The 18,724-nt window shown below is 41.7% G+C and overlaps 1 protein-coding gene across 3 annotated transcripts in view; it reads left to right on the plus strand.

Annotated features, from left to right (window-relative positions):
* Positions 1 to 280: 280 nt before the first annotated feature.
* Positions 281 to 18,724, plus strand: part of MYZAP (myocardial zonula adherens protein) — a 66,327-nt gene continuing 47,883 nt past the window's right edge. For all 3 annotated transcript variants that reach the window (XM_067555931.1, XM_067555930.1, XM_067555932.1), the window contains exons 1-3: positions 281 to 382; positions 6,620 to 6,709; positions 18,083 to 18,241. In XM_067555931.1, coding sequence (XP_067412032.1) covers positions 299 to 382; positions 6,620 to 6,709; positions 18,083 to 18,241 — 333 coding nt within the window. In that variant the 5' untranslated portion in view covers positions 281 to 298. The remainder of the gene's footprint in view (positions 383 to 6,619; positions 6,710 to 18,082; positions 18,242 to 18,724) is intronic.

Consider the following 18,724-nt stretch of genomic DNA (forward strand, 5'->3'; position numbering starts at 1 on the left):
GGACAACGGCCGCGCGATCACGCTTCTGCCGGACGAGCCGGGAGCAGCAGGCGCGGCTTGTGCTCGCTCTCGTGCCGGCGGCGGCCCCTCCCTTGGCCCGGGGCGTTGGCCGGAGCCGCCCCGCCCAGCCGGCAGCGAGCGCTCAGCGCACCCACCTGGCGCGGCCGCGGTGCGCTCGCCCTGCCCCGGCCATGTGGTGGAAGGCGGAGGCGGAGCCGGTCGGAGGCAGGACGCCCCGGGCGGGGACGGTGCAGTGGCAGTGCGAGCGGCCGGCCGGCCGGCGGCGAGGACTCGGAGGATGCTGCGCTACAGCTCCGCGCTCACCGTCACCACCACCGTCCCCAGGCCGCCCCTGGGCGACGGCGGCGCCGGCAAGAAGCGGGTGAGTCAGCCGGGAGCCGGTCGGCTGGAGGGAGGGAGAGGAGACCCCTGCCCTGCCCTGCCCGCCCGGCCGGCGCCAGCCCCCGCCCCGCTGGGCGCCCTCAGCCTGGCCACCGCGGGCGCGGGGAGTCCTGCCCGGCAGGGGCTGCGGAGCCCGCTGTGGGGCCGCCCCCGTGCAGGACCCGCGAGACTCGGGTCTCCGGATCAGGTCCCGCGGGCTCCGTGTGCGCCGGGCATCGCTGGCTGTGGCTGGCGCTCGGGGCCGCTTCGGGCCGGGGTGCGGGGGCTGGTCCCGTCAGCTCTGCCTTGCTTATCAAACTTGCCGCTGCTTCGCCCGCCGTCTCCCGCCTCAGACTCCGGCCCGGATCCCCTGACTCTCAAATCCCGCCAGTAACGTGAGCCCTGGACCTGGTGTTGTGCTGGTCACGTTACAAGCCGGGCAGGGCTCTGTCAGCTCTGCCTCTGAGGGACTGGGAGAGAGACTGAGGCGCTCTGCTCTGTAGCGTCTCTGCTGGGGATCACAACAGAAGTACATGGGTCTCTTCTTCCTCCCATTCGCTTCAAGAGTTTTTACAACCGTAGGGCAAATGTCTAGTTCCCCATTTCTACTCCGGGGAGCCAGCCGGCTTAGACTAAGGCTACAGAAGAGAACAGATGACAGAAATATGACCTGGTTTAATGAACATAATTTAATAATGATTCTTTTTTAGAGGGAAGAGCATGTGTTTGCCCTTTAGCCATACCTGCGCACTGGAAGATGTAGTTCCCTTTTGACTAGAAGAAAAATGTGCCAAAGCATATTTTATTGCATGACAAAGGCCACAGCTGTAAAAGAAAGAGTATTGTTTTCCAAAGAAACGCCCTCTGTGTCCCAGATCATCAAAGGTGTTTAGGAGTCTAGTTCCCTTTTGAGGATCTGGGCCTGTGCTTTTCTATTTTGTATCATGTTTTTCAAAACTCCTGTTTCTGCTTTGGACAAAGAACGTATTTGACATCAGGATCAAGGTTGACATGCTCAATTTCCAAGAAGAACAGTTCAAAGAAAATATTGCAGGATACTGCAAAATAATGTTTGATTATTTAAAAAAAAATTCATTCATTAGTTTAGAATACCAACTATTTCCCCTATGTATTTTGCAGACTTTTTTCCAGTGTGTGTGCGCTTCAATTGAAACAGAAGGCAACCACCTTTAATGTAGCATGTCAAAGCATCTTTGTTTCCATTCTAGTCTAGTTATGTACTGATAACGGGGCCAAAATTTGTGGGCTCTACAATGAGGTTTTCTTTTACTAGTCATAATATTGTGGTGCCCATTTTTTTTTAGGAGGTGAGGTGTATGGTTGTGTGTGTGGTTGTTTGTTTGTAAACATTCAGCTGGATTTAAAGAATCAAGGACTTTCACATTCAAGCAGTGACAGATTAATTAATGCCTTAGACACTGTAGCTAGTGGGTATTGCTTTAAAACCAGGAGCCCTTTAAATAGAACAATATTTAAATATATTTTGAATCTTCCATAATTAAGATAAGATCAGTAATGATGATGTATTCGTCTGCTTGGCAACTCTTCTAAATGTTGTTAAAACTGGCAGATACAGTGACAAGAATGTTCCCATATCCACCCTATTTTAAATAGCTTTTTCTGTAGAATAAAAACATATGCTGTTATCATGAGAGGACACAGATTCTTTATGTACTGTAGTTGCAATAAATCAACAAGGATCAAGTGATAAACTTGTCATTACAAACAAATGATTTTAGAGAGACAAGGTGGGTGGGTTAATATTTTTTTTTGGACCAACTTCTGTTTGGTGAGAGAGACAAGCTTTTGAGCTTCACAGAGCTCTTCTTCAGGTCTGTGATGTTTTTGGAATACTTAGTAGGTGAACAGAGAGAACTAACAGCAACACCCACTTGTTCATCAGTGAAAATCAAACCAGTGAGGAATGTTGTTATGACACCTGTTGCATACAGTAATCAGTGAGACAGGTGAGGTTACTGTGGCAAAGTCATCTGCCGTGTTATGCTAGGAACCAGTTAACTCTCTGAATTCATTCTTCATCATGAGTATGTGAAGTACATAAACTTAGACTAATAGTGGGCGAGAAGCAAAGTTGTTAAAACACAAATTTGAAAGCTTTGGAAACTGCAATTACTGTAATAATAAGGAATAAAATGTTTTAATGGGGAGTTACGTAGCATAATGTTCCCTTATTCCCTAATTCTTTAGAATAAAGTGATTTCAAACCTCACTATTCACTATAAGTTTCATGATCGGTATCTTTCTTCTAAACAGGTTAATATTAGGAGAGTATATTTTAGAATACTAGTTTTGTTCTGGGTATTAGTTTGTTTTTTTTACCTAATCAACTCTAGCATATATTCCAGTGCAAAGTAAAAGTATGTAGTTCTGGTAGTTTGTAAGAATCTAGTACAGTACCTTTCTCTAGTGGCAACAACAGAACTAATTTGCAAGTAAAACTCGTTTTAGAGTAGTGCCTTTCTCTTTCATAGTTAAATGTTAGCTCCCAAACATGGCTATTCAAACAAGGGAATGAAAACACTTAGAATAACAAATTAAGTAAAATTACACCCAAGACAAGATGCCATATTCCCATCTCCCTGCGATCACAGGAAAAGTGTTCATTAATCATGTTATCTTAGAGATGAATCTAGAGCTGGCTACAGTTACATTTTCTTTCATAGATTCTGTCAATTGTCCCTGATCACCAGATTACTCTTTTTGCACTGACTGAAATTAAAGACTTGTTTCTTGTCTTGCCTTCAGAAGTTTAGAATAACTTTCAACCAGAAGCAGAGTGAGTGAATACCTAACGTGACGCCAATTTTTAAAAAAGGCTACAGAGGCGATCCTGGCAATCACAATGTACAATTGCTAACCCTAATTTATTTCTCTTTCTGGTTATTCATTTTCCTGCACTCTGATTGTGCGTCTGCATAATTATTGTTTGGTTGCATTGCAGTAATCAAGGAGCCTGTGAATCCCATTCCCTTTGCTCTGGCAGGCAGTCATCGTTCTTTAATCGGTGTACAGGGACTTGTATCATTTCAGTATGATTATTGACAAATAACTGTACTGTGAATATTTAAATCTAGTTGCAATAATCCCTCTATGCCAGTGGTTCCCAACCTTTCGCCCAGCGGACAAAAGTGGCCCTCAGGGTCTTTCAAAGTGGCCCGCCGCTCCCCTCCTGCTGGCTGCAGAAGGGATCCATGGGCTACAAGATGGGTGCAGGCTTCTTGCTAGAGCCAAGGGGATGGCAGATCAGCACTCCCTTCCTCCTGGCTGTTGTAGGGAGCACGGCAAAGTGCTCCTCGTGGGTCCATAAGTGCTGGGGTCCTTGCTGGAGCTAGAGGGAGGGGAGCACTGATTTCCCTTCCCCCTAGCTGCAGAAGGGACCCAGTTGGAGTGCACAGGGCTACAGGACGGGTGCAGTTTCCCTGCTGCAGCCAGGGGGACGAGAGATCAGCAAGGAAGCAGCCTCCTCACTGAACTCCTTCCGTCTAGCTGCAGTGCCTTACAGTTTGGCCTGCACTTAGCAGCACTGAGCACAGTAACATCAAAGTGTTTACTTTAAATATGTAGTGGTTTGTGGTCGTTAATCGTGTATATGTCAATACCTTTTTATGAGTTGATAGAGTGGTGGAACTTCAGGGTTGTAAAAATTATATTTATGGCCCTCGAGCCAAAAAAGGTTGGGAACCGCTGCTCTGTGCTGACTGGTTCCTGTGTTGAACGCCAAGCTGTTTGCCTGCTTCAAAGATGGCATATGCTTCTGTTTCTCGTTTTTCTTGTCAGTAAATAAGAAACATACCTAAAATCAAAGAAAAACAGGTTGTCTAATCACTGATAGGGAGATTGCATTCAATTCTATCTGGTCCGGGTCTGCTCCCATTGAAATCAGTGGGAACAAGAATTGGCCTCGTTGCTTTCATCACCTTCCCCTAAATTCCCTTGTTTTCTGTTGCTGTTCTACAGGTCAGGAAGGCACTTGTCTCCACAAGAACTGTCCTAAATGTTCCTTTGTTTGCTTATATTGGAAGACTGCCAGCCTCTCCCTTCTGGTTCATGCTTGTAAACAAATACGTATTAGGGATAAGAGCCTTGCTGAGCTGATGGGAGGAAAGAACAGTGGAAAGTGGAAATTAAAGGGAAAGGGAAGAGGGGTGATAATATGGGTATAATGGGCTTCCTGATAATCATATTGTGCGCCAATAAACTCCAAAGTCAAGGAGTTTAGTAACATAGGGTACGGTTATTAACTTGTAAACAGGAAGCACCTTCAAATTCTCCATTATAATGGCTGAGAGGAAGAATCTGGAATTCTCATCTAATGCAAGTTACAAATACCCCCTAATCAGCGTCAAAAGCCAGTATACGTGGACACAGTCAAGATTGTATTAATCATTAAAAATAAATCTCATTGTTTATAATAATGCCTTTGGAAATTTGAAACTAAAATGTTTCCTTACCAAATTTTACTTCCTCCAGCACGTGCACTCTCACTTCTTGTAGGTTTGATAATGAATGCTGGTCAATGGCATTGAGCTCTTTTTGTATTTAAAAATATACAGACTTTCCAAATGGAGCTAAAGCTCTAAATCAGTGATACTCACATTGAGGCTTGTGAGCCGCAAGTGGCTCTTTAATGTGTCTCATAAAGCTCTTTGCAGCACATGATATTAAAACACCGTGCGATTTAATTATTAACCAATCAGGATGCTTTTACTATGTTATTAATCAACTGTAGCTGATAAAATACTTGGTCAGTCATTTTGCTGTGAGAATAATATATAAAAACTTAATTATTTCCCTGTCATACTGTTTAAATATGAATATATAGTACTATAGTAAATGAAACAATGAATTCTCACTAATGTGGCTCTGTTGGGTAGTGTTGATAATTAATTTGGCTCCTGGATGACGAAGGTCTGAGCATTACTATCTAAATGGATCTAAAGGGCCTGGAAAGTGAAGTAGCTTATGTTCAATGTGACAGAGCAGGGGGAGTCAATGAAGGGTGAAATGGTCAAATCAAAAGGCTAGGAAAATGATCTGTGCAGCAGCAGCAATTTGAATGGATATGAGTGCAACAGGATTGCATTTGTCAGTGCTAGAGGAAAAGATGTTGGAGTAATTGAGGCATAAGACCTGGATGAGTGTTTTAGCTGTGTGGATGGATAGGAAAGGCCATATCTTAGAGATGTTATTTAGAAAGAGTTGTCAAGAATTAGACATAGAGGTTGGAGTCCATGATGACACCCTTACTAAGGGCCTGAATGACAGGATGGTAGTGGTGTCCATAGTACTGAGAAAGGGGAGAGATTTTGTGGAGGGAAATTAAGAGTTCTGTTTTAGCCATGTTGATCTTGAGCTGACAGCTAGACATCCACAAGGAGATGTCAGAGAGACAATGTGTATTTTGAGTTTCAACAGTTGGTATCTGTTGCTTAGGAATCATTACTGCTTTATATTGCAGCACCTACAGGCACCAGCCAAGACTGGGGGCCCTGTTATGCGAGGCACTGAACAAATGCGTAGTAGAAGACCGTCCCTGCTTCAAAGAGCTTACAATCTAAACAAACAAGGCAGGGACACAGTGTGTGTTTGTGGGGGAAAAATATTATTAACCCCATTTCACCAACGAGGAAGTGGTTTTCCAAGGTCACATAGGAAGAGGGACCTTGTAATTACACTTTTTTGTGAAAGAGTTTGTGAACTTTTGGCTGTATGAATAATTTACCAATGTGATTGATCTCCTTGAATTCAGTGGAACTAAACTCATGAGCGTTTCCAAGGGCAAGCTATTTTGTCCTCGACACAAAAAACAGGGTCTGTTCTAGAAAGCATTTTGTGTTCTCAGATACTGAATCTCCCCTTTTTAAAGTTCAAAGATGTGCCAAATTGCAATCAAAGCAGAGAAACTGAAGAAACTATTTTCAGTGTTAGCATGCATTTCAATTCTCAATGTCTTTTGTGTGAATATAGCAAAAACCCATTTCAGTCAACAGCATGTTATTATTTCAGGTATGTAACATTCTTCTTGAATCAGTTCTTGCCAGCTAAAGAACCCACCCATTAGAAAGTCACCTCTTCCATTGTTTGTAGCATGGATGAAAACCCGAAAGCTAGCATATCTTGTTTTATAGAGGGGTCTATTAAAAGGACCTTTCTTAACATTCTTAAAACTGAAAGCAAACCTTTGTTTCCCTTCTAGGCGAATGTCTGTAGATTACGCTTAACAGTGCCACCTGATGAAGGCTCACTTTCTGAACAAGGAGCAAATAAACTGGAAAGAACAAAAAAAGTAAGTGCATTGGGTGTAGACTGGCATTTATCAGTACACAATTTGTAAAAATCAGAATGTGTTTTTCACCCCTTCCACAGAAATTGAGATTAACATTGATGGGAATTTCAACATCTTTGCAAATTTAAGAAAAGAAAATTGACAGTTCATATAAAAGTCATACTGTGGTCAAAACTGAGGTGTGGGTGAGCTCTGAAGTTGGTGGCAGCAAAATTGGCTTGGAGGTATAAGAGTGAGAGCAGTTTTGCAGCACACAGGCTGTAGGGGATGGGCAACTGAAGTATTTTATTATTTAATATTTGTAACAGAGGCCCAAATAAAGATTAGGGTCCCACTGCGTTATGTGCCGTACAAATGCATGCAAAGACAAAGTCCTTGTCCTGAAGAATTGACCATCTTAGGGCCTGATCATGTAAAGTCTTAAACGTATGAATGGTCCCATTGGTTTCAGTGGGATTATTTGTGTGTGTAAAGTTATGCATATGCTTATGTTTTTGCAGGATTGGGGCATTAAAACTGTGTATTTCAGCTGGCCTTTCTATGTCTTTTTTTAAAAAAAAGTCTGTCTCCTCTGTGTAGTATAGTTAACAACTTACACTTCACTAATACTGATGGGAAAATACAAAAGAAGGAAATCAAGATTCTTCTGGAAAGAAAATGGTATATGAGCAGTGCAGTGAGAAGAGACAAATGATCCAGTTCTGTTCTCTCAGAAGCAGTGGTAAAACTTTCTGAGAGTTCAAGGGTACAGGATCAAGATCTAAGGGCCAGATTTTTACTGATACCTTTTAAAAATCTGGCCCCTAAGTGTTTTTTTTAGTGCCATAATTTACGTTTATCCTATTTTAAGCCAGGATTAGAAAGGAAAACTGGGTATCTTCCACTGTTTGACCACATGAACCCTTTAATGAACCAAACCCAAACAAGAAATTGGCAGAACAATGCTTGAATTGTCATGCAGCATCTCACACAACTACTTAACAGTATCGCTAAACTGAAGTAACTGTAACCTGACTCAGCAAGAGACGAATGTTTTCCCTACTTTCAATTTTATTCAAAATTGTCAAAATATAAGGTCTTTATCAAATATCTGTTGTGCAAAGATACAGGCCTGGGATTCTCATTTACACTAAGGTCCCTTGACTTCACTCTGGTGCTGTAAAGGGGTCTTAAAGTGGCTCTAAATTTGACTTACACTCACTGAGATGGCTTAGTGTAAATTAGAATCAGACCCATAATATTTAGGCTGTGTAGCTGTAGCATGTGGAATATTTTTTGCCACTTCAAATCCTCTCCCCATTTGTATCTGATAACAGAAATTCCTTAGGCAATTAATTAGGTCAGTGAATGTAGGGTTCACCCACATTAAAAGTAGTGTTTGTTTTTGAGTGGGATAGATATTAACTCAGGAGCCTATACACTGTATTATGCAGGAAGCAATTAAAATAAATGTCAGAGACCTATGGATGATCAGGGCTGAGACAGTTCTTATCTCTAACTTTCTTATATTGAACCTTTTTCATTGTGGGGCTTTGAGTTTAAAGGAAGCAAATGAGATCCCCCTCCGCCCCCCATACAACCACAAATTAAAATAGCAAATTTAACACAAGTTAAGGCTGGCAGTTTTATACCTAAGACTGTATTAAGGGGGAGCAACTGTATTAATCCTGAAAAATTAATCCTCTGTACAGTCTAGAATGCAAAGTGGTAAATATGTTTACATATTCCTAAGAGATTGGATTCTTTTTACATATTGTTTTATGATTTATATTTAAAACTAAAAATAATGTAGACTTAGTTAAATTCAGAATTATATCCCAGCTGTATGATCTTACTCTGTTGAATTATGACAATCTGATAGTTCCAAATGTAAGTAATTCTTAATATCAGCAATTATGGTTGACAAGAGTATATACAAAACATTTCCATGGCATGTTTCTCTTTCTTTGAGGTACCTAGTTGGCTGTGGATATTGCAATTAAATATTCAAAAACATGTAGTGCATTTTACCTTTCATGCCATCAAATTGTATCCCATGGCCACTGTAGATAGGTAAATGCATATATCACCATATACAGAAACTACTGCAAAAAAGTTACTGACCATGAATCGGTTCTCACTTAATACCTTAAAAGAAGTTTGTAATTTATTACTGATGGATTTTATTCTCAGTGTAATACAGGGGGAGTCAATTATTTTTTGTCAAGGTCCAGACCCCAGAGAAACATTTTTCACATCGCAAGTGCCCCTGTTCAATGAATACACACAATGCTGTGTAATATACCCAGAGCCTGTTGCACGGGTAGTCAATAGGCAGACTGTGGGCCAAATCCAGACTGCCAGAGGCTTTTGAATGGACCATGAAATTCTAGGAGGCAGCAGGCAGTGAGTGCAGTGGGGAGCTAGTGCAGGTAAAGGAGTGACTGGCCGTGTGCTGGCAGGCTTGGGGGAGCCAGTGCCTGGGGCTGACATGTAACTCGGGGGTAGGTGTCCCCTGCCCTCCCTAAATGGATCCCCGCAGGGTGTGCTGGGGCTCAGGGCTTGAGCCCCACAAGGTACGCAGACGTGAGTCCTGGCAGGAGCTGAAGCCCCGAGCCCTGAAGCACTCCACAGTCCAGTGAAAAGCCCCTTGCGGTCCAGATTTGGACTGCGGGCCAGCTGTTGACTACCACTGCTGTAATGTATTGCTTGTATAAACCCTACCTGGTTGCATAGTAACTGGGAATGCACACTGGGCTCTATTTATTCACTTTTTTTTTATTTGCAGAATGATGAGATAGTGTGATCAAATATCTGAGCTGATCCACCCATATTCTACTGACTCAGTGTTCATAAAATTACTAAATATACCCTCTTTTATAAATAGGGACAGAGGTTAGATGACTGTTCAGTTTGCTGGCTTGCGTTTAACAATTGAAGTATGCATATACAGCTGTGCTGTGCCGTGCCAAGAACGGACAGGAACAGCATGACAATCACTGGACAGCAAACCTGTATGCTCACAGTGTTGTATTGTCTTTAAATACTGGATATTATGAAGAAAAAGCATTGAGAAAAATAAATTCAGATATTGTACAAAATAATACTAGTGTAGGATATGAAAGTAAATCTAAGAATTTTATTTTGAGCACGTACAGAATTTTGTACCCACCTTAGATGCTACGATACGGAACAAAGGGCTTGTCTTCATTGCATGGTTAGCACACTTAAGTTACTGCACTCAAGCTAGCTAGTGAGAGTGACCACGTTGCAAAACAACACCTTAACCGAGGCTATGTCTACACAGTAGGATTAGTGGGACTCAAGTCAGCTGACCCGTGTCCAGGAACCCTGGGCTTGAGCATCTACATTTGCATTTTTAACCGTAGGTTAAAAATTATCTGACCCATGCTCGAACCTAGAGCTCTGGCATCCACTCTGCAATGCACAGACCTAAGTCAAAGTAAACATATCCCAAAGTGCCAAATTCCCCCCTCTCGCCCCCCCCCCCAGCGTCCCCCGTTTATCTCAACTCTCTAGTCTAGTACACTGTGGCGAAAACTCTACTGCCCACCCTGTTTCCTAACTGTGGCAGTGCTGTTGATGGAACTCGTGCCAATAAGGAGCACGTACATTCATGAACCCCATAATTAGCTCCTTTGGTGACTGTCTCAGTAGAATGACTGCAGTTGAGAAGGCTTTATACTGAACTGCAGTCTAATCTAAGAACTGGGCTCTCCAGTTCTGGGGTGAGTCACATTGGCAGGAAAATGCCCATGTGCACCTGTTCTAAGGATAATTAGGACATCAGTCTCCAGAGCTGTCAAACTATTAAAATGAAACTTGGCAATTCTTAATTTTTAAAATGGGATGTTCAGTGAAAGTTTCTGTGTTTTGTGCGTTTGTTTTGAAGTTTGACATACAATGAAGGTATCAAAGCAACCCCCTCCCCAGCCTGTTTGCTGCTAGCTACAGAGCAGTGAAGTGCATCCCCAGAGTTTGGGGTGCGGTGTACTCCGGTGCCTCCCGAGGATCCCATATGGCTGCCGCACCCTGGGAGGGAGAAGGAATCCCTGGGAGGCTGTGGGGAAGTTTTGGTGCTGGCTCTCATTCAACACCCTCACAGTGCATGCAGGGGGGCCCAGAGAATGGAGTGGAGGCTCCTGGGGCTGCATGTGCGGGGTGCCCCAGCAGTATGCACTGTGAGGTCAGTGTGTGGGAATGAGCCCCAAAACTTGCCCACAGTGAGGAGTCAGAGCCAGAGCTGCTGCTGCAGGAGACTCCCACTCACTGCCCTCACAGTGCACACAGCCCAGGCATCCCTGCACACACAGCCCCAAGAGGGGCAGAGAGCACCGCCCTGCAGGAATGGGGAGTGGCAAAACTCCTGGATCAGCAGGGCTGGCAGAGGGATGACCCCCAACATTCTGGTGGCTGGGAGCCGCCTCCTGCCTGCCAGCTTTGCTCCCTGCTCTGGGCAAGCTCCATGCAGCAGCAGAGGGGGCCACAGCTGGAGCTGCTGCTGTGGGAGGAGCAGGAAGGGGGAGTACACTTAGCCAGACAGTAATGGCACTTCTGCCTGCTGTGTTGGCTACCTGCGGTGCTGCTCCTCTGCCACCAGAAACTCTGGGATACATCTAGCGGACTTCTGGGACCGAAATCAAGCTGGGGCCATGTGCACACCGAAAACCAATAGAGCTCGGACTATAGGTTCCAGCTTAACATGGGCTCAGACCCTCCAGCCCTGCAGTGTCCCCAGGTTAGCATATTTTCAGTGTGAATTCAAGGGAGGTTTGGCTTGAGCCTGGGCTTAAATTGCTGTGTAGACATACCCAGAGCTTCAAGCACCATTTAAATTGAGATAGAGATTTTTTTGTGTGTGTGTGTGTGTGTGTGTGTGTGTGTGTGTGTGTGTGGACTGGAGTCAGGTTAGGTTCAAAACTCAAATTATAGCTCAAGCTAACAATACAGTGAGGGCAAGTCCTAAGAACCTGTGACAATGTGAGTAGCTTAACGCTGAGTCATCCCTCCCTGCTCTTTGCAAACATTTCCACGTGGGCCAAATTGAGGAAATAATTGGTTAAGGACTAGATGACTAAACAGCTAAGGATGTCTTCAGCTGATGAACTGAATCACCTTTTAAAGAAAAAAAAACACAGGAAGGGAGAGGGGAAGGCTGGAAGGAAGGGCAAAGAAGCTCAGGATCTTAGAAGTGAGATCTCTTTCACTGGGTCAAGGAGGACGTTGAAGATTGGGGAAAGCTTTGATGATGGGACATGAAACTGCATAAGACATAAATAAAATACACTGTGATGAACTTAAGTAAGAATGTGTGAGGACTACTTATAAAGAGAGAGGGTGAGGGAATGTGCCCTGTGACACTGCCCTACTCTGATCTATAAAGCTTTGATACTCCACCTGACTGTTGAACCACTTGTAACTCTCCTGGAGTCTACAGGTCTGATTGCAGCTCTTAGACAAAGCAAACTCAACAGTTACATCAGCAGAATGCTTTCCATGTTACAAGGCAACAGAAATATTGCTGAGTAAATGTATAGTCCCCAGGATCCCTCTCATCTCTGCAAGATACTTGCAAAGGATAAGAGCTAGAGCTACTATTGTGTCAAAGGGAGTGCCAGAGAGTTATAAAAATACCATGGGATGACGCTGGTTTTCTCTTCCTGATATTCCATTAATAAGAAATGGTTTTGAGTTGCATTGGTGTGACCTCATGATGTGTCTATTATTGGGTTCTCTGCAACTCCTTTGGATGACACACAAACGCTCCAGGATTGAGCACCACTAGAGTAGGCTTTAGATCTACTGATGACAAGCAGTGACAGTGAGGTACTGCTAGGCTACAATATATGTTGTTATAAAATCAGCTACTACACTGGTAGATAAATGTACAATAGTTTTTGCTAATTGTGATAGTCTTTGAATTTTCTAAAGTTGCTGGAAATGGTATAGAAGTTAACTGGTGTATTTCCTGCAGTCTATAATTCATACATGCTTCATTTCAAGACATAATACTTGTATAGATGTGTATTGTCGCATTTTCCACATCCTTCATGCATTTAAAATATAATATAGTATCTGCAAAGGAGGCTGAATGTAATGGGTTTCATGAATACCGGAGTAATACAAGAAAAATAGTAATTTCTCATCACAATGGAGCAATTTTGGCTGATTGAATAGATATAATAAAGGTGCTACTTTTCTTTACAAGAAATATGTAACCTAATCAATTGTGTTAACACTATCACAAGTTACCAATGATATAGACAATATTATAGACAAAAGGGAGACACGATTGATACATCAGATACCCCTGACAGCTCTGGGAATTGGAAGAAATAAGAAATATATCTTAACTACTTTTAGTAGCTGCCAAATGGAAGTGATTTCAGATATTACAGGTAATTAACAATTACATTTTGCTAAAACCTGTAAGTTCTTATTTAACCCACCCACTCCTACATGAATCCATTGTTCTTATGTATCCAAACACACAGAGATGTGTCTTAATCATTAAATTAGATGGATTTACTCTTTTTAAAAAGGATGCCAGGAGTGTCTTTGTGCTCACATTCAGGAGAAATGTGGAGCAATAGGAAAGTCTAGAATATAACTTTTGATTTTAAAATTGAATATTGGATATGGATTGGGGGAAAATCTCTACTTGGCATGAGTTTCTTACTGTGCTTGTGGATTAATAAGCATCATGCCTGAACATAAGAGGAAGCAAAAAGCAGCACTCATGTTCTTTATTGCTCCTCAGTATGTTTTTACCGTTTCTCTGCTTCGTACCAAGATGTCCATTATATGGACTGAGACAAAAACAGGACATCTGGTAATTAGCAGGAATTTTGCAACATCTGAGGTGTCTAAGTCTATTTAAAATAATGTATGGAACATAATAATAAATAACTCTCTGCTTTTCTTTGGGATATTCTCTAAGACATAAACGGATGCATTGTGTCTGTGCTGTTGCAAGTCAAGTTAAAGCACATTCCTGAAAGCTACTGTAGATAGATTCCTGTAGCATTTGATGTGCATGAATGATATAGTCTCACTACTAATGTTCACTGCAGCACAGACACAGACATCACTCAAAATAAGCCTGTGATTTCAAGTCAGCAGCTGGCATGTTAGAATAGTTTTTAAATAAAATTCAGCACTTTCTATAGTGTCTTCTCAGAGAAGTGCTCTGATATTGCAGTGGTGAGTATATGGAAATGCCATTGTGGCTACATCTGTTTTGTTGCATTTCTCTAGCAATAGTTGATGGTTTTGACCAGAAATTGGGGTGGTTAGGCTGGATCTTGGCTTTAAAGTCCACCAGCATTGACAATTTGACGTGGTTAGCTCAGCAACTGATTGCAGTGATCTAGCCAGTGCTCATCTGGACCTGAACACTTTAAAGACGCACATTGACTTTTAATATCACCAACTGAGAGATCTATCACTTGCCTCACCATTGAACAGGCAGCCAAGAGAGGTGGAAATTGCTCCCCTTATCACTGCATAGATGAGCAGGGAGAGAGGGTCTACAACCTGGCTCCCTTCTAATGTAAAGAGGAGAATGGGAAAAAGATGTGGCTTTAAAGTGTTAAAATGGATTGTACTGGCTGTGAAGGCTCTGGTGCTCCGTGCGGGTTTGAGAGAAAGAGAACATGGTAGGGAGGGAGCGTAACAGGGGAGGAAGAAAGAAAGAAAGGGAGAAAAATTAAAAAATTCTGATGGGAATGGGGGAGGAGAGCAGATCAGAGGTGAGGGTAAGTAAGTGTTCAGAGAAGGCAAATTGGAAGAGTTGTATAATGTCAGGTGTATGCTGGTGGGATGATATGAGAGAAACCAGTTGCAATCAGCAAGATCCTCTCTTCTAAGATGGCTAATGTTTGTAGCAAGAATGTAAAATAAGACAAAATAATTGTTGAGAAAATAGAAAAAGTTCTCATCCTCTGACCCCTGGGTGTGAGCTTTGAACTCCCCCAAGGAATTTTTCCCCTTCTGTCTTCCAAGTGGCCACTCCAGTAGCCCTTCTCCTGAGCAGCTGTGCAAGTGAAATGCCCTTATAGCCTGCCACAAATAGTTTAGAAAAAAACAATTTTAAATGATAGAAATAGCATCTTCTTTTGGGGAGATGGGGAGAGGCAGGGGTGGAAAGAGATTTGAGTGATGGGAAGGAGGGAAAAGACTGGAGCAAAATGACAGTAAAAGAGAATATAACATAGTGCTGTCAGTGTACACAGCTTTGAACAGTGGGAAAACTCTATAAAAACTGTAACAAGTCCTTGCCCTTAGGAGCTCACAATGTGAAGGTACTACCTAAACCAAAACAATACATTGTAAAGCAGAGAACAAATGTGTAATGTCATGTACTTATTAGAACTGGGATGCTTCTCAGACTAGGGGAATTCTTAAACTCTCTCTTTTGTAAGAGAGGAGAGGGCTGGAGCTTGGGACACTGTTCTAAAGATACAGAACAGCCTGAAAGGAGGCACAAATCCTGGAACAGGTGGTGGTAACAAAAGGCATGGTTAGAGAGGTGTAAGCAGCGATTGTGTATAGTATATATACACCTACATGCCACATTTACAATTCCATTGTGTTGTAAATGTAAATATGTTCTCCTGTGTGTGTAATGGGAAATAAGTGTATTTGGGGGACCGTGTGGCTTTGATGGGTATGGATCCTGGTTAGTTTGAATATACCAGAACTTTGCCAGGAAAGATCTTTTCAAGGCATTCTTCACAAATATGTTGTATGTCATGGGAAAAGCCGACTTGTGGCTAGAAAGCTTATAAATAGCACTGGTTGAAATTTTTCAACTGAAATTTTTTTCAGCAAATACATGGAAATTTGGGTTGACCCAAGCATTTCAGAAATTCATGTTGAATTTGCTGAATTGTTCCTGATGAAAACAAGCAAGAAAAATCCAGACGTTTTGTTTCAACACTTTCTAAACAAAACATTTTGATTTCTTTTATTTTAAATGACATTTCTTATAAAGGTCCTGATTGTTTTAAAAATTAAATAAAATCTTAAAACTCAGCAGTTTTTTTTTTAAACTTTTCAGTTTCCCAAACAATTTTATCTTTTTGGAACAGCCAGCAAACTGAAAAAAAATCAGTCATTCATACAGCTCTATGCATAATCTCCACGTTAATGCCTGTAAGCAAGATTTTTAAATGAGTCCTGTAACATTTTGGAGGCCCAGTAGAACTTCGTTGCTGGGGCTCAACAAGTTCAGCTAGCACAGCTTCATTAATATGATGATGAACCAGTTGTATGGCTTTGTGAGCTACTATGGCCACAAGCAGTAGCTGTTTCATGGATAATATTTAGGTCCTTAGAAGCATATTACTTTCTGAAATAATTTGCCACAATTGAAATAATTATTATCTTGGGTGTCTGACAGACACCCAATGCCCTAATGCAAGAAATATATAGGGGTGGAGTTGATATGAAACTACCAAACAAATTATACAACCCAGGAAATGAAAAGCCAACCTTGAGTCATGTTCCACCCAGTTCCTGTAAAACATGCTTGCTTTCTCTGTGCTTTCAACAAAGCAAATGGTTTTTAAATGATGGGTACAGTAGTACGTGATTCTGTAACTCTGATTACCAGGATACAGAATTGTGCCTATGATTTTTTTTTTAGCGTGGAATTATATTTGTATAGTTGCGCTACATTGTGCATGTGTGTTTGTGTAGTAAATGAGGTTGATAGCACCATTTTTTATTAAGGTTGCCCGACATTTCCCATTATAAGACACTTTTTTCAGTTGCTTACAAGTTTGTGAGACTTTAACCATTTGAGTTGAAATTTTCCCTGATGGGTGTTTTATCCTAGGCTGAATTTACATAAGAATAGCCATACTGGTCAGACCAATAATCCATATAGCCCAGTATCCTGTCTTCTGACAGTGGCCAGGGCCAGATGCTTCAGAGGGAGCGAACAGAACAGGGCAATTTATCGAGTGATATATCGCCTGTTGTTCAGTTCCAGCTTCTAGCAAGTGAGAGGTTTATGGACACCCAGAGCATGGGGTTGTGTCCATGGCCATCTTGGCTAATAGCCATTGATGGACCTACACTCCATGAACTTTACTAATTCTTTTTTGAACCCACTTGTACTTTTGGCCTTAATGATTTATGCCCTAATCTTGCACACACTTACATTATGTGCTGTCTTTAATGCGACTGTTCATGTGCATAGAGTTAAGCAGATGCATAAGTGTGTTTCAGCCAGATTTTCAGAAGTGTTCACTAATTTTGTGTACTTCAGTTTTGGGTGCCCAATTTGCGGCACTTTGTACCTAATTTTTTTTTCAGAGGAGTTGAGAGCCTGAATCGAGGACGCTGTGTCTGTCTTAAATTGAGGCATACAAATGCATATATTTTTAGTTTAATTTTCTCTCTAATTTTACCTACCAGGACCCGAGTTCAGAGTTCTGTGTCTCCCTTATAAGAATTGATAACATTCCTAACACCTACACAGATGCTGTGCAAATACTGTGCAGCTCAGTGCCCTACTTCAAGTCTTCCAGTATTGATGTTATTAAATCCCACAGGAGAAACAGAACCTGACCTGAAGTATTAGAAATACCATACGTTATTTCAGAGAATGCTAACAAAAAATCAGCTTTAAATGTGAAGTGAATTGCTTAAAATCCAAACAAAATATAGTACAAGTCCTGATTTTTTTTTCAGCTCCAAATATTAAACCACTGTAATCTAAAATCCATATCCAAAATGCAGTTTATGTAATCCTTTTTAAATGACCTTTTCAATTTCAGATGTTTCCTGAGAACTACATTAAATCGGGGTTCATATGTATGGATGACCCATATTCATTCTTAAAAGTTTAAGAATTATAGCGCAAAATTTTAGACTTGCTCTAGGCACTACATAAGAGAACTGTAAAAACTGTACCTATCAAGTACTACTTCATGAAAAATAGTTTTAAAATGAGTAATAAAACATCTTACCTATTGGGTCTGGTGGATTTTCCTCCTGGATATTTTTATTTGTATAGGTTGCATAAAGCAACATTTTGAAAGTAAAATCTAAACAAAAGTTGAGAGCAGCTCCAGGCAAAGAAAAACAGATGTTACGGGCTGTGCCTACACATCCACCAATCCACAGTTCCAAAACCCAAGGTAGATATACACACGTGTATAAGAGCAAGTCCCAATGATGAATCTGAGTAAGTCAATGTCTTGAATAATTAATTCTTTTTTTAAATAACCCCCTTACTCCCTCTCACAAAGAAATCCAGTCTGTTGTCCCCTAGTTGTACATACATATGTAATTCCTGTTAAGATGCTCCGTTTTTAATTTCTTATTTTTGTGGGGTTTTTTTGTTCATTTGTTTTTAAATAGCAACCCTACCATGTACCGAATGGAATGTCTACAGCGAAGTTCTCCCATGGCATGGTGTATGGCGTGGTGCACAGGACTGACAATAACCATAGGAAAGAAATGGTGGTTTATGGATGGTCAGCTCACCAGCTAAAAGAAGAGATGAAATACATTAAAGACGTGAGTTATGTTTTTTGTTTGTTTTAAAAGACGTTTTCAAATATCCTTTCTGTACGCTGTTGTTTACATACAGCAGCAGGTGTCCATGGATGATTGCCATCTTGGCTGACTCTAGGACTTTAGCTGGGGAACTTCTAGAGTTAACAGTTTGAGTCTCTACAGATTGAGCAAAAAAGCCATATTCTGTAGCAGGGAACTGTAACAGACTCTCATGCTGAGTGGGTTGGGCACAGAGCAGGGACACTTAATAAACATACTAACCAGAGGATTACTTTCCTGCGTCTGCTGAGCAAGTAAGCTGCCAAACAAGTCTTAGGGTCCCTGTCCCAAAGGCTTTATAATCTAAAGTCAGATATAGAGAAAACTGTTAAAGCAATACTTGAAAAACTGACCAAAACCCTTTCTGTCAGGTTTTGGGTGGGGTTTCTAAAAGTGGTTAAGTAGCCAGTTCATTTGGGGACATTTTCAAGCAGCTTCGAGATA

This window comes from Emydura macquarii, unplaced genomic scaffold, assembly GCF_026122565.2.
Source record: "Emydura macquarii macquarii isolate MOO-44397 ecotype Brisbane River unplaced genomic scaffold, CSIRO-AGI_Emac_v2 contig_1644, whole genome shotgun sequence".
In the NCBI taxonomy this organism is placed as follows: Eukaryota; Metazoa; Chordata; order Testudines; family Chelidae; genus Emydura; species Emydura macquarii.